The sequence below is a fragment of the Pygocentrus nattereri genome, chromosome 17 (genome assembly GCF_015220715.1).
Source record: "Pygocentrus nattereri isolate fPygNat1 chromosome 17, fPygNat1.pri, whole genome shotgun sequence".
In the NCBI taxonomy this organism is placed as follows: domain Eukaryota; kingdom Metazoa; phylum Chordata; class Actinopteri; order Characiformes; family Serrasalmidae; genus Pygocentrus; species Pygocentrus nattereri.
The window spans coordinates 10,803,546-10,817,022 of NC_051227.1; the positions used below are offsets into that span (position 1 = coordinate 10,803,546).

The 13,477-nt window shown below is 44.0% G+C and overlaps 1 protein-coding gene across 5 annotated transcripts in view; it reads right to left on the reverse strand.

The window, feature by feature from the left end:
• Window positions 1-2,072: 2,072 nt before the first annotated feature.
• Window positions 2,073-13,477, reverse strand: part of LOC108410402 (arf-GAP with Rho-GAP domain, ANK repeat and PH domain-containing protein 1) — a 133,143-nt gene continuing 121,738 nt past the window's right edge. For all 5 annotated transcript variants that reach the window (XM_037546620.1, XM_037546618.1, XM_037546619.1 and 2 more), the window contains 4 exons: window positions 9,021-9,084; window positions 6,867-7,028; window positions 3,239-3,276; window positions 2,073-2,972 (listed from right to left, as the gene is read on the reverse strand). In XM_037546620.1, the coding sequence (XP_037402517.1) occupies window positions 3,259-3,276; window positions 6,867-7,028; window positions 9,021-9,084 (244 nt within the window). In that variant the 3' untranslated portion in view covers window positions 2,073-2,972; window positions 3,239-3,258. The remainder of the gene's footprint in view (window positions 2,973-3,238; window positions 3,277-6,866; window positions 7,029-9,020; window positions 9,085-13,477) is intronic.

A 13,477-nucleotide genomic window follows, 5' to 3' on the forward strand; every position in this document is an offset into this window, starting at 1 on the left:
AGCAAGTTAATCTGGAGAGACAGAGCTTAGGGAAGGGATAAGCAAGTGTGTGCGTGTGCGCATGTGTGTGTGTGTGAGAGAGAGAGAGAGTGCCCCTAAGGAGAAGCTGAATATGAAGTGGCCGTGTCGGTGTGTCAGGTCTGGATACACGTGTTAAGACGTTAATGATTAGTAACAGCTCCACTGGAGTCCTGCAGCTACTCTCTTCACCCAACCCTAAGTGTTTCAGTCCTTTACATATGAACGAAATTCAAATGAACTGCTTCCATAATGCGGAATTAAAATTACAGAATAAAAAAAAATGTAAATGAGAACAAAGTAACAGCAAACATCCGTCTACGTACCGTGACTTACGGCCACAGCGCAGCACTGTGAGTCAGGGCTGCACAGTATAGCAACTGTTATTGCGATAGCGGGCTTTGGGGCTGGCCCGAACAGTTCCATTACCCACACCGGTGTTCGTTTTGTCTTATTGTCTCGTTTTAAGGCACTATATCCATCAGACAGAGGAGGTTTTCAGCTGAACGCATCAGAAATTCATGCCGGGTATCCACATCATCTCACACAACACACTGCACTGCTTTTCAAGCAACCGCTGACGCTAAAAGAGCAAAGACGCCTAAGAAACATGAGAATTTGGTCATATTAAAGAGATTGGAGACAGTATAGCAATCCTGGGCGCGTGTTCCTACAGCAGGCTGATTTCAGTTCCTCTGGGCCATCACCAGCACGTTATTTTACATTTACATTAATGGCATTTGGCTGACGTTCTTATCCAGAGCGACTTACAATTTGATCATTTTTACACAGCTAGGCGAAGGCGGTGTTAGGAGTCTTGCCCAAGGACTCTTATTGGTATAGTGTAGGGTGCTGCCCAGGTGGGGATTGAACCCCAGTCTACAGTGTAGAAGGCAGAGGTGTTACCCACTACACTAACCCAACCACGCTATTAAGACATTTCTGTTGCCCCCTGGATCCATTTTAAACTGCAGTAATGAGCATGTAGCCATCCAACAGTTTAAACACACAGCAACATGTTTTGTTGTTCCTCTAAGTAGAACAGGTCATCTATAACAACCTTTTCCACCTCCAAGTCCACCTGTTTATCACCAGAAAGCATGAAAGCCACAGGAAAACTCAACTCTGTTGCTTAAAGTTGTTTGGGTGTCGGAACTGAACATGAAATATCAACAAAACAGACTAACTTAAGCTCGTCATATACTATATACACATATATATATATACATATATATATATATACACACACAGTACTGTGTGAAAGTCTGAGGCACCCAAGACACATTTTCAAAATCTATGTATTTGCGTAGTTTGTCTTTATTTGCTGAGAAAAGTGCTAATATTAGAAAAAACAAAATTTATAGAAGATTAATTAATAATGATTATATATATATATATATATATATATATATTTTTTTTTTTTTAAATAGTGATTTTCTGGATGTCAGTGTGTTTGTTTACCCATTTCCAAGCCTCTCCTCGAGGAAGTCCAGTATTATATGTAGTTAAAACGCAGCTCCTGGTTTGACCAATCAGTGCTCAGTAAATTGAGCTCATGATGTAATTGATGATATTAACAAGTCTCTGTGAAGTGTCAAGGAAAAATATGGACCCAAGAAATCCTTTACTTTTTACTGTTTTTCTGTTTATTTGAATTATGAATACGACTTTATTCTAATGTATATTGTGATAAACTCACTGCTGAGTTACATCCTTTAAAATTTGCTTAGATGCCTAAAACTTTCCCACAGTTCTGTGTACATATGGTGTACGTTATCATATACCAGTTGCTCCTGAGTGGACGAGCCGGGGGGAGCGGTGCGGTTTGGGAGCGTAAGCTTGTTCACTGTTGGAAAATGTTCTATATTTTTTTTAAAAGGTATTTAAAAACGTGTGCGCACCAGCCCATTACTGACCCCTGCCCCTCCTCAGTATAGGCTCAAGGACCACCAGAGGGTGCTTCCTTGTGGTCCACTTGTGGTCCACGGTTCAATGTAACTTAAAAACCTAAATGTGGCATTTTTGGAAATTTTAGAGCAAACTTTCTATTGAAATACTGGAATTTCTATGTTTTATTGGAAGAGTTTCACCTATTTGTGAGGCACAGACCACATTAACATATATTTTCCCCAAATATTTTACATTTAGCAAATAAATAGTAGTGAACAGAACATGTCATTGGACCTGGGGCGTACGACTGTCACCTGCTTACAGTTAACCATGAAACGTAAATATCAGGACAGATGAGAACGTTTTCTGGAATGCATAAAGCCTATAATACACTATCCGGGCAAGCCCAGAAGGCAAGAAATGAGCCTCTGACCAATCACAGTGTTGTTTCCTTAGTGCTGTGAGCGTCCTGACCAATCACAGCTCCAGATGAGTTTCTGCGGGCGTTCAGATGAATCATGAAGGGTTTGTGTGCATCACAACTGCAATATTTAGCCATATGAACTGCAATACTAGTAATCTGTTCATATCAAATGAGTAACAACCACAGAGCCATAACTCACGGATGCAGTGAACCTTCTTACAACCTGTTATTTTTCTCAAACCGGTCCGAGAAATTCTTACAGATTATATCCCAAAGTCCACCAGGGCAGTGTGTGTGTGTGTGTGTGTGTGTGTGTGTGTGTGTGTGTGTGTGTGTGTGTGTGTGTGTGTGAGAGAGAGAGAGAGAGAGAGAGCCTTCTCGGTCGGGTAAACTTCACCCCCAATGTGACCAACAACAGTTCAGGTGCAGAAATAATTCCAGGAAACAAAAACTGGAGTGAAAGATTTGGAGTTGTGGATGAAAACGTATTGAAGGACGAGTTGAAGGACAAAGTCAGTGACTGTACACGGACCTCAGTACTCCACACAGTTCAATATGTTAAAACAGGATCCTACTGGTCCAACTGGTTCATATATTCCAGAATCGGCTTGGCCATGAACCGGCATTCAGGAGATCTACGCTGTGGAGAGACAGAAAATACGTATTAATGTTAATTTAGACAGTGTTACAGACTAAACCATGTGACAGTGTCACTGAGGTTCACTACATAATCACATTTAAACAACTGCCTTGGAAATGAATCTATAGCAAACCAACAATAACCGGACATCTGAGGGTTACTGGACACACTACTGGATAAAACAGATGGTAGGTAAAGCTTAATGAGCCCTTCATAAGGAATTCGGAGCTGGTTTGTAGGTGAGGGTGTGAGTTTAGGCTTCCTACCTGGCATGTTTACTCCGTGGTCATAGATTTCCCAACAGCTGGTGGAGAAACAGACAAGTTTAGAAAAAGAACCACACCCACTTCCTAACTCTGTCAGTTTAAAGTGGCCCGTAACGGGTTCTGTCTGGAAATCAGGGAAGTATTCACACCACAATTACCAAACCTTCCCAATGAAAACAGAATGTTTCCCAATGTTTCTCCAAGGAATCCAAATGACAGACATAAATCTAACGGATCTGAATTTCATCACGTTTTCCCAGTGTTTGTAGTGTTTCAGTCAGTCTAGATTAGCCTGTTTGTGGAAAACTAGTTCAAGACAAAGAGAGAAAAAAGGAGAGAGAGACAGACAGAGAGAAGGGATAGAGAGAGTGAGACAGGTTAGAGGCAGAGAGGGAGAAGGGAGGGGTGAGAGAGAAAGAAGGGAATGTGCAAGGAAAGAGGAGAGAGTATGGAGTGACGGAGGAAGAGAAAGGGTGTGAAAGGAGAAGAGAGGAGAGAAATAAGAGATTAGCTAAGAGCGTCACACGTGTCTCACTCACTCGCTCACTCACACAAACACTCACTCACTCACTCACTCACACAAACACACACTCAAACACACACTCAAACACTCACTCAAACACTCACTCAAACACTCACTCAAACACTCACTCAAACACTCACTCAAACACACACTCAAACACACACTCAAACACACACTCAAACACACACTCAAACACACACTCAAACACTCACTCACTCACTCACACAAACACTCACTCAAACACACACTCAAACACTCACTCAAACACACACTCAAACACACACTCAAACACACACTCAAACACACACTCAAACACACAAACACACACTCACACAAACACACACTCACACAAACACACACTCACACAAACACACACTCAAACACACAAACACTCACACAAACACTCACACAAACACTCACACAAACACTCACACAAACACACTCACTCACTCACTCACACAAACACTCACTCAAACACTCACTCAAACACTCACTCAAACACTCACTCAAACACTCACTCAAACACTCACTCAAACACACACTCAAACACACACTCAAACACACACACACACACTCACTCACTCAAACTTTCACTCCGTCTCTCTGTCTCTGTCTCTCTCTCGTGGCCTGTTTCCTCCGAATAAAGAGTCCTGGAATGTGATTTATGATATAGTACTATATGCACTCCATGTCCAAAAGTTTGTAGGCAGCAGCTTCTCCAGCGTTTCCTCTGAAATCCTGAGTATTTAGAGGGAGTTTGACCCCCTTTGCTGCAGAAACAGCCTCCAGAGCCTCCCATTCCACTGGCCAGTGCTTTTCTATGGAGACTGTACAAGCTGTATGCAATGCACCTTAAAGAAGCCTAATTAGAGGGGGCATCTGGACATACAGTCTGTACGTATCAGCCTTCATTTATTTTCTAGACAACACAGCAAACAGGGACAATTTATTATTTAACAGATAATTACAAAAAACCTCCCAACACGAAATTTAATATCAAATCGTGGCGTATTTAGTGTGTTTATTACAGCTTTCGTTCTTTTCCCAGTGACTTCCTTCCAGTTTCTCACAGAAATCGGCAGGGATGTTGTTCCACACCTCCACAGATCAGTCTTAGATCTGCTTCTCACCATCCAAACCCATTCAGTGGTGTTGAGGTCTGGACTCTGGGGTGGTCAGTCCATCGTTCAGCTTCTTTCTTTGGTGTGTCCGTCTCCTTTTCTCAGTGAGGTTCTTCTTGATCAGCTACACGTCCTTTCAGACCCACAGCGCTGAGTGGTCTTCTCACAGTGGAAGGATGGACAGAAACACCTGTGGATGTTCTCAGATCTGAAGCAGCTTGATTTTCTCCTCTCGCTCAGAGATGAAAGCTTTCAGTGCTGTTTATCTGATGGTGATCCGTCAGGTTTCGAAGGTGATTGTTAGGCACACCATTTTCTCGGTATCTCAGCACATTTTCCATCTTTCTCCTTTTCTCCTTCACTGTGCAAGTGGATTATATCTAATTCCCTTAGAAACATCTACTGAAAATGAGCAATGTGCACTTAATGGCTGTTCTGTCTGGAAATTACATAAACATGAACTCGTCGTGTTCAACTGGTGTTTTCCACCTTTCGTTTATGGTAACAGTTTAAAGCATATTGCAGGTGATGTTATCATAGTACTCATATCATAGGTTACACCACCACCGAATCAGATAAAGCAAAAGAAAAGCAACACTTCACTCGCAGCTCTCTTGCCTCTGAAAACACACTTAATAATGTCCTGCAGGACTACACGCGCACAGAGCGCTGCAACTGGAGTGCTTCAACAGTGAATCACAAGAGCGAAGCCTCGTGGGTAATCACACAGCCGCTAAGTGACGATGGCTTACAGCCTCACACTGTAATAACGTCCTGCTCTATTCACAGGTTATATTAGCATCGCTCAGCTGCTGGGAACTTGGCAGGCTGTATGAGCTCAGAGGAAAGGACCAAAACAATACGCATACAAGTTCCCCCTTAAATTAAGCGTAGTCAGTCAGCCAAGACACCTGGTGTCCGAGTTCTGCGTCTTCAGGTTTGTACTGGAGACATACAGCTGATGTAGCTGTTCACCGGTTTGTGCAAACTAAACAAACTCCTGCCTCAAAACGTGTCAAGCTTTTAAGGCCAGCCCATGGTTCCTGACACTGTATGACTTACTGTTATCTATTGAGTATGACCAACGTGCTGCGGCATCACTGAAGACAACCGTAGTCAAACACTGTGTAACACCGTTGCTATTTAAGGTGAGGGAGCAATTGGGTAAATCTAAATTTTCGCCAAATTATTCCTCCATGAGGTCACTGCAGGTCTGCAGTTGAAGCCTGACTCAACCAGACCTGAACGGTATCGCTAAACTGACCTTAGGTCAACTGCAGACCTGTAGTGACTTCATGGAGGACCTCATGGACATGCAAAGTTAGCTCTGATATGCAATTTCCATTCCACCTCAAACGGTTCAGTAGTTACATTCTGGCAGTGGTGGAATGAAAAATGCAGTTAATTATACGTGTGTCTGATATTTGAACACTCAGCAAACCTCTAACTGGCCATAGCTGCTGGACCATGCTTCTGAGAATGAGGTCAAACAAACTCCCGTTATGAGTCGGCTTGGGAAGGGGATAGCTACGTATTACTTTACTTCTATAATATTAATACATTAATTACTACAATCATCTCCAAATAAGAGGCGTCATTCGCCAAGATATCATTTTCACCACCATACTGGGCCTTAGGTGTGATAACAGACCTCTAAGGTCAGCCTCCCGATTGCTGTGATTCATCAGTGGCCTACATGATGCTGCTGTCCATTTGGACAGGCTCATAAACATTATGCAATGTTCATAACATGCTTCCAAAGCTCTTGACATGATCTGTAGGCCGGGTGTAGTGGACAGTTTGCCGAACAGGGATGAAGCCTCACATTGTGAACGGAGCTTCTCCACTGAGAGTAAAGAGGAATCCCTGACCGAGAACCTTAAAGTGTTACTGCCTGCGAAGAAGGAGGGGCAAGAGAAGGTCAGCGGGTGCCACTGGCTGTGTGATTGTCCAGGGGTCATGCTGATTGTCTGATTAGACTCACAGAGAGGGGATCGGCAGTGAAAGCAGCCACGCTGTTCCTCATCTCGTTCTCGGTGCCACGGAGAGGAATGAGGGAGACGTTACCAAGGCGAGTGTCCAGCGGCGCCGAGCGACTCGCGGCTCGAGACTTCACCCACTCCGCCGGCCAGAGCAACCCTGCATGCTGAGAGAGAATTTATTCAAAAGTCATGAATTGTCTGAGTATATACTAACCGTCCACTTTATTAGAAACCCCTACCCACTTACTGAACACCTTATGAGCTCCACCAGCAACAGAGCTCCACTGTACAGGTGTACAATTACAGACTGTGGCCCATCAACTGCTGCACCATATCAGCCCCCCTTTACCCTACTCATCATAGGCTGAGAGTGGTTCACCAGTCAGAAATATCCGAGAGTGGCTCTGTGGTCTGAAACTGACCACTGATGAAGAGACGATGGCTCAACAGATGGCCTACAGTCTCTAACTGTACCAGCAAGGTGGAGCTACAACGTTACTATGGTTAATAGTAAATTCCATTACCTTTTCAATTGAAAAATTTATGAAATGGTTCCCAGGGACAGGAACCTGATTTCTGAGGAGTTTAATGCCTTAAAGCCTTAGTTAATACATGAAATGGCTGGGAAAACACAGCCTTAAAAAGGTTCTGAGATCTAACCAAGGTCCTAAAATATACCTCCACACACAACTAAGGAAAGACAAAATTGCAGAGAAATAAAATGTACTTTTTTCAGATTTACTGCAGTTTTACCACAGTCGACATTACAGCTAAAACTCAGAAGAAGGTGCAGGTTCAGTGGTCATTTGGGTTAATAAAATCTGTGTGTTGTTGACATCGTGACCCCTGGTTTTCTGTTACCACCACTGCAAAGAAATCAGACCCAGAATGACTGTTTACATCGCAACCTTCGAATTATGCAGAAATTCTGAAAAATCAGTGGGAATTCCTTTGTTGTTTTTACACATTGATAAAATTCTAAAAATAACAGTACCCAAATAATCAGTAAATAATTTATTTAACAATAATCGTTTAAAAAACCAAACAAACAAACCAAAAAAAAACGTAAGTAGTTCATTAATAGTAGGATAAGGCTACTGGGAGGTCATGGAGTCCTGGAAACACCCATTTCTCCTCTCGTTTATGTGAAATAGTCTGATGTTGTATGAAAAGACCTGGTGGATTTAGTAACAGCAAACGTCTTAGACACCTTAGTACATTATTTAAAGTTGTTAATAATGGGGAAAAATGAATCCTGCGAATGAATACAAGTTAACATACAAAAAAAGCAAGACGAGAATCTCGTGAGTCTGATTCAGACTCCTTCTCATGCATAACTGCTCCACAAGCTCCGCTTAACTGCACGACTGTCTATCTGCACTATTTATACCCACAGACCTTAATCTGTATGTGCCTTAAATCACTTTAGTGTTAATTTCAGGACCTGATATATTTATAGTTTTCTATAATTAGTGTTTATTTTTACGATTAGTGATTAGAGTCTATTTAAATTCCCATTTTTCCTGCTTGCCGTCTATTTAATCCTATCGCTGCACCACGGGGTCTGGGAGTGACGCAGGTTCAGTGCACCGTATGTCCTGTACTGTTGTCCTTTATTTATTACCATTATTCATATTTATTCTAATATCAGTGCCAATAAATGCTTGCTGTCCAGATAAACAGATTCAATCTAACTTTCTCAGGTGCTTAAATCTTGCACAATACTGTATACGGAAACCAACACATTTCCATCCATCCACTAATTCAGTCTGTAGTGGTTTAGCTCCACCCATTAACACTGAAGATATAAGGAGTTTCAGCTCACACTCATTTCTGCATTAGACATTTACGTATTTCAGATTTCTGACTGTTACTGGCAAGCGTTATAGGCTGAGCTATAACAGAAGAAAAACGTAGGATCGCTTTACTAACTGGGCACATCCACATGGAGTACCAGCTGTGTGTGTATACTGACAGGAGCTCAGCCAGCCAGCCAGTCTTCAGAACCAGAACTATCCTTTTCAAGCATCACGACTGCACTGACGCTTAACATCCTGCCCCCAGTTTTGAAGAAGAGAAGTGAAGTGATTCTGCCAGTAGCCAGATTTGTGGCACAAGTGAAAGCAGTGTGAGAAAAGCTGGACATGGGAACAAACCTGTATGCTCAGAAACGTAGCGAACCACTCTCTCATCTCAGTCTGAGTGTCGCAGCAGAGATACCTGCAGAGACAGAGGAGGAACCACAGAGGAGGTCAAGACTCACAGAGGCAAACAAGCCACGCTATCTACAATAATCCCCCCGAGTGGCGTCACTGACCGACAGTCAACAGCCCCAGACAGAATATTACAAATGAAAAGGGCGACGCAGAACTTACAGAAACATGTTTACACACTTTAATGTCAGCGCTGTGCACACACTGATCTGAGAGGAGAGCTGGGTAACAGGGTTACGAGTTATGGCTCGTCTCAATGCTGTGAGAGCGGCACATAATTGACCTACATTTGTGTTTTCCCCTCATATCTCACAACGTCCACCGCCCTCATACTTCATTCCAGGGCCTGACCGATACATCGTTCCGTCTGACTGATACATCGTTCCGTCTGACTGATACATCGTTCCGTCTGACTGATACATCGTTCCGTCTGACTGATACATCGCTCCGTCTGACTGATACATCGTTCCGTCTGACTGATACATCGCTCCGTCTGACTGATACATCGTTCCGTCTGACTGATACATCGTTCCGTCTGACTGATACATCGCTCCGTATGACTGATACATCGTTCCGTCTGACTGATACATTGTTCCGTCTGACTGATACATCGTTCCGTCTGACTGATATATCGTTCCGTCTGACTGATATATCGTTCAGGCCTTCAGTTCAGGCAATAAATGAGGGAATGAGGGGGAATGCTCATTCCTACCTCTATGGGATTCTACTAATACGTTACTGCCAAGTGTTTTACAGCGACTTGTTTCATTAAAGACAACTCCGAACAACAGGAACTGAAACCTGATTAGACCTCGGCTCACGTTCACAGTCACTGACTTTGGACTGAAAGCCTGAAGTGACATGTTTTAGCTTCCTAATCATGTTAGTAGTTAATCTGACGTTAGGCCTTCAGTTCAGCTCTTGATTTCCAAGTCAGTGGGAGTCCTCATTCGTCGGTATCCAGCTGAGGGAAGAAAAGCCTGGATGGACCATCTTCTGTTGAAAATTAACACTGGATTCAAACCAAAACTTGACAATAAAATGAGGGTTACTGCAATATTTGAACATAATAAGCATGATGATGCTATTAAATGGAAAAATGAATGAATAAATAAATAAATAAATAAATAAATAAATATAGACTTAATAATATAAACCTAAATAAATAGACTTTTTTTATTATAATTCACAGAAGTCAGGTCTTCTCTGAAGACCCAAGAGGCCTTCAGAGTTCCCCATTTTCATTTTGAGTAGTCATGAAATAATAACAAATCTAAATGAATTAGGACTAACATCATATAATCTAATATTTAAGAGCGATGTGATGAACTACAGATATAACGGATTAAAGCATGCTGTGGATTTATCAGGGTTTCGTTTCAGCTACAAAATCCACAAACTCGTTTTTAATCTAAAAGATACAAAGAATTACGACTGCATTAGTGATATTAGCTCTGGCGTAAAAGGCAGAGTCACATTTGATTAGCAAAAATGAAAAAACTGATCAAGGCATTGATACTTACTGCTGTAATTATCAGGTTGCTCTAATATGGCCATGATTTTAATGTTTTTATCTTTGTCTTTGTGAATCAGATGCAGATTTATTACATGAACTTAACCCCAAAACACATTTAAACACATCACAGTTAAAACAGCTAAATAATATCAGACCTCAAATCCCAGAGTATACAGTAGCAGTCAAAGGTCCATATTTTAATCATTTGACTAGTTATTTCATAATTTTAGCGTTTGTAATATTATCCTAAAACATAAAGAATAACAAAAATACAGGAAATATCCAGATTTACTGGATATGGGGACAAGTATTGCTTCCCAAACCCCTATAAAGATCAAAAGATCTTGTTCTTCCTGGAATTTTCTCTCACAATCACATTGAAAAGCTCTCCGCGTGTTTTCTTATCACCATCGTCGTGTTGGCATCGTTTAGTCTTCGCCGTGGTGCCGCCGTTAAGCGCCTCTGCAGTAATTTCAGCCAACCTGCTGACTGAGTGACTCATCCACTCTCAGCGCATCTCTCTGTGGGAAGGGGAGCAACAGGAGGGGGCCTGATGTTTCTTAAGGGGCGTAAACAGCGTAACGCCTCACATTCACATCACAAACAAGCGCAGCGCAGTCTCGGCGTGTGGGTCAGCGATGACGGGCTGAGTGCTTGTATCCGAGCGCTTACTGACGCATTTGTTCTCGCTCACATAAACACACCGACACTTGACTCATGACTCAGTGTGTTTTCTGTGCTGGGAGAGTGTGTTGGGTACACGATGAGAAATCTGTTAGGTCAACTTCGAATTTTAAGCATAGCTGTTTATCTGTCTATTTATTTAACATTTTCTCAGGCAGAGAAATCTTTTTTAGATTTTCAGTATTGCGCTGTGAGCCCTATTGGAGCTGGATTAGTTTTCCAGAGGAGGTCTGTAATCCTAAGGTGAGGGTTAATACGAAATCTTCTAATGAATCTGTGTAACTGCCCCATGTCATCATCTGGACATTCAGATCAGCGTAAAATGAATAATAATAATCTATCCATCCATCCATCCATCATCTTCCGCTTCTCCGGGGTTCGGGTCGCGGGGGCAGCATCCTGAGCAATGAAGCCCAGACCTCCCTTTCCCCAGCCACTTCCACTAGCTCCCTGGGAGGGATTCCGAGCCGCTCCCAGGCCAGCTGGGTGATATAGTCACGCCAGCGTGTCCTGGGTCTTCCCCGGGGTCTCCTCCCCGGTGGACTTGCCTGTGACACCTCCCAAGGGAGGCGTCCAGGAGGCATCCTAACAAGATGCCCGAACCACCTCAACTGGCTCCTCTCGACGTGAAGAAGCAGCGGCTCTACTCCGAGTCCCTCCCGGATGACCGAACTTCTCACCCTATCTCTAAGGGAGAGTCCAGCCACCCTGCGGAGGAAACTCATTTTGGCCGCTTGTATTCGCGATCTCGTTCTTTCGGTCATTACCCAAAGCTCATGACCATAGGTGAGGGTGGGAACGTAGATCGACCAGTAAATCGAGAGCCTTGCCTTATGGCTCAGCTCTTTCTTTACCACAACAGACCGGTAAAGAGCCCGCATCACTGCTGACCCAGCACCAATCCGGCTGTCAATCTCCCGCTCCCTTGTACCATCACTCGTGAACAAGACCCCGAGATACTTAAACTCCTCCACTTGAGGCAAGAGCTCATCCCCGACCCAGAGCGGGCTCTCCACCCTTTCCCGCGTGAGAACCATGGCCTCGGATTTGGAGGTACTGATCCTCATCCCGGCCGCTTCACACTCGGCTGCAAACCGATCCAGTGAAAGCTGAAGTTCACGGCCTGATGTCCCCAATAGGACCACATCATCTGCAAACAGCAGCGATGTGACCCTGAGGTCACCAAACCGGACACCCTCCATCCCCTGACTGCGCCTAGAAATTCTATCCATAAAAATTATGAATAGAATCGGTGACAAAGGGCAGCCCTGACGGAGTCCAACTCTCACTGGGAAAAAGTCTGACTTACTGCCGGCCATGCGAACCAAACTCCTGCTTTGTTTGTACAGGGCCTGAATGGCTCGTAGCAAAGAGCCATGTACCCCGTACTCCCGAAGCACCTCCCACAGAATACCCCGGGGAACATAGTCGATTGCCTTCTCCAAATCCACAAAGCACATGTGGACTGGTTGGGCAAACTCCCATGAACCCTCCAGAATCCTGGAGAGTGTAAAGAGTTGGTCCAGTGTTCCACGACCAGGACGGAACCCGCACTGCTCCTCCTGAATCCGAGGTTCGACTATAAGCCGGACTCTCTTCTCCAGTACCCCTGCATAGACCTTACCAGGGAGGCTGAGGAGTGTGATTCCCCTGTAGTTGGAACACACCCTCCGGTCCCCTTTTTTAAAAAGAGGCACCACCACCCCAGTCTGCCAATCCAGTGGCACCACCCCCGATGTCCACGCAATGTTGAAAAGGCGTGTCAGCCAAGACAGCCCCACAACATCCAGAGCCTTGAGGAACTCGGGACGGATCTCATCCACCCCTGCAGCCCTGCCGCCAAGGAGCTTTTTAACTACCTTAGCGACTTCGGCCTCAGTAATGGACAAGCCTATTCCCGTGTCCCCAGACTCTGCCTCCTCACTGGAGAACGTGTTGGTGGGATTGAGAAGGTCCTCAAAGTATTCCTTCCACCGCCCAATGACGTCTTCAGTCGAAGTCAGCAGCACACCATCTCCACTATATACAGTGCTAGTGGCACACTGCTTTCCCCTTCTGAGTCGCCTGACGGTTTGCCAGAATCTTTTCGGAGCCGACTTAAAGTCACTTTCCAAGGCCTCACCGAACTCTTCCCACACCCGGGTTTTTGCCTTGGCAACAACTGAAGCCGCAGATCACTTGGCCTGTCGATACCTGCCAG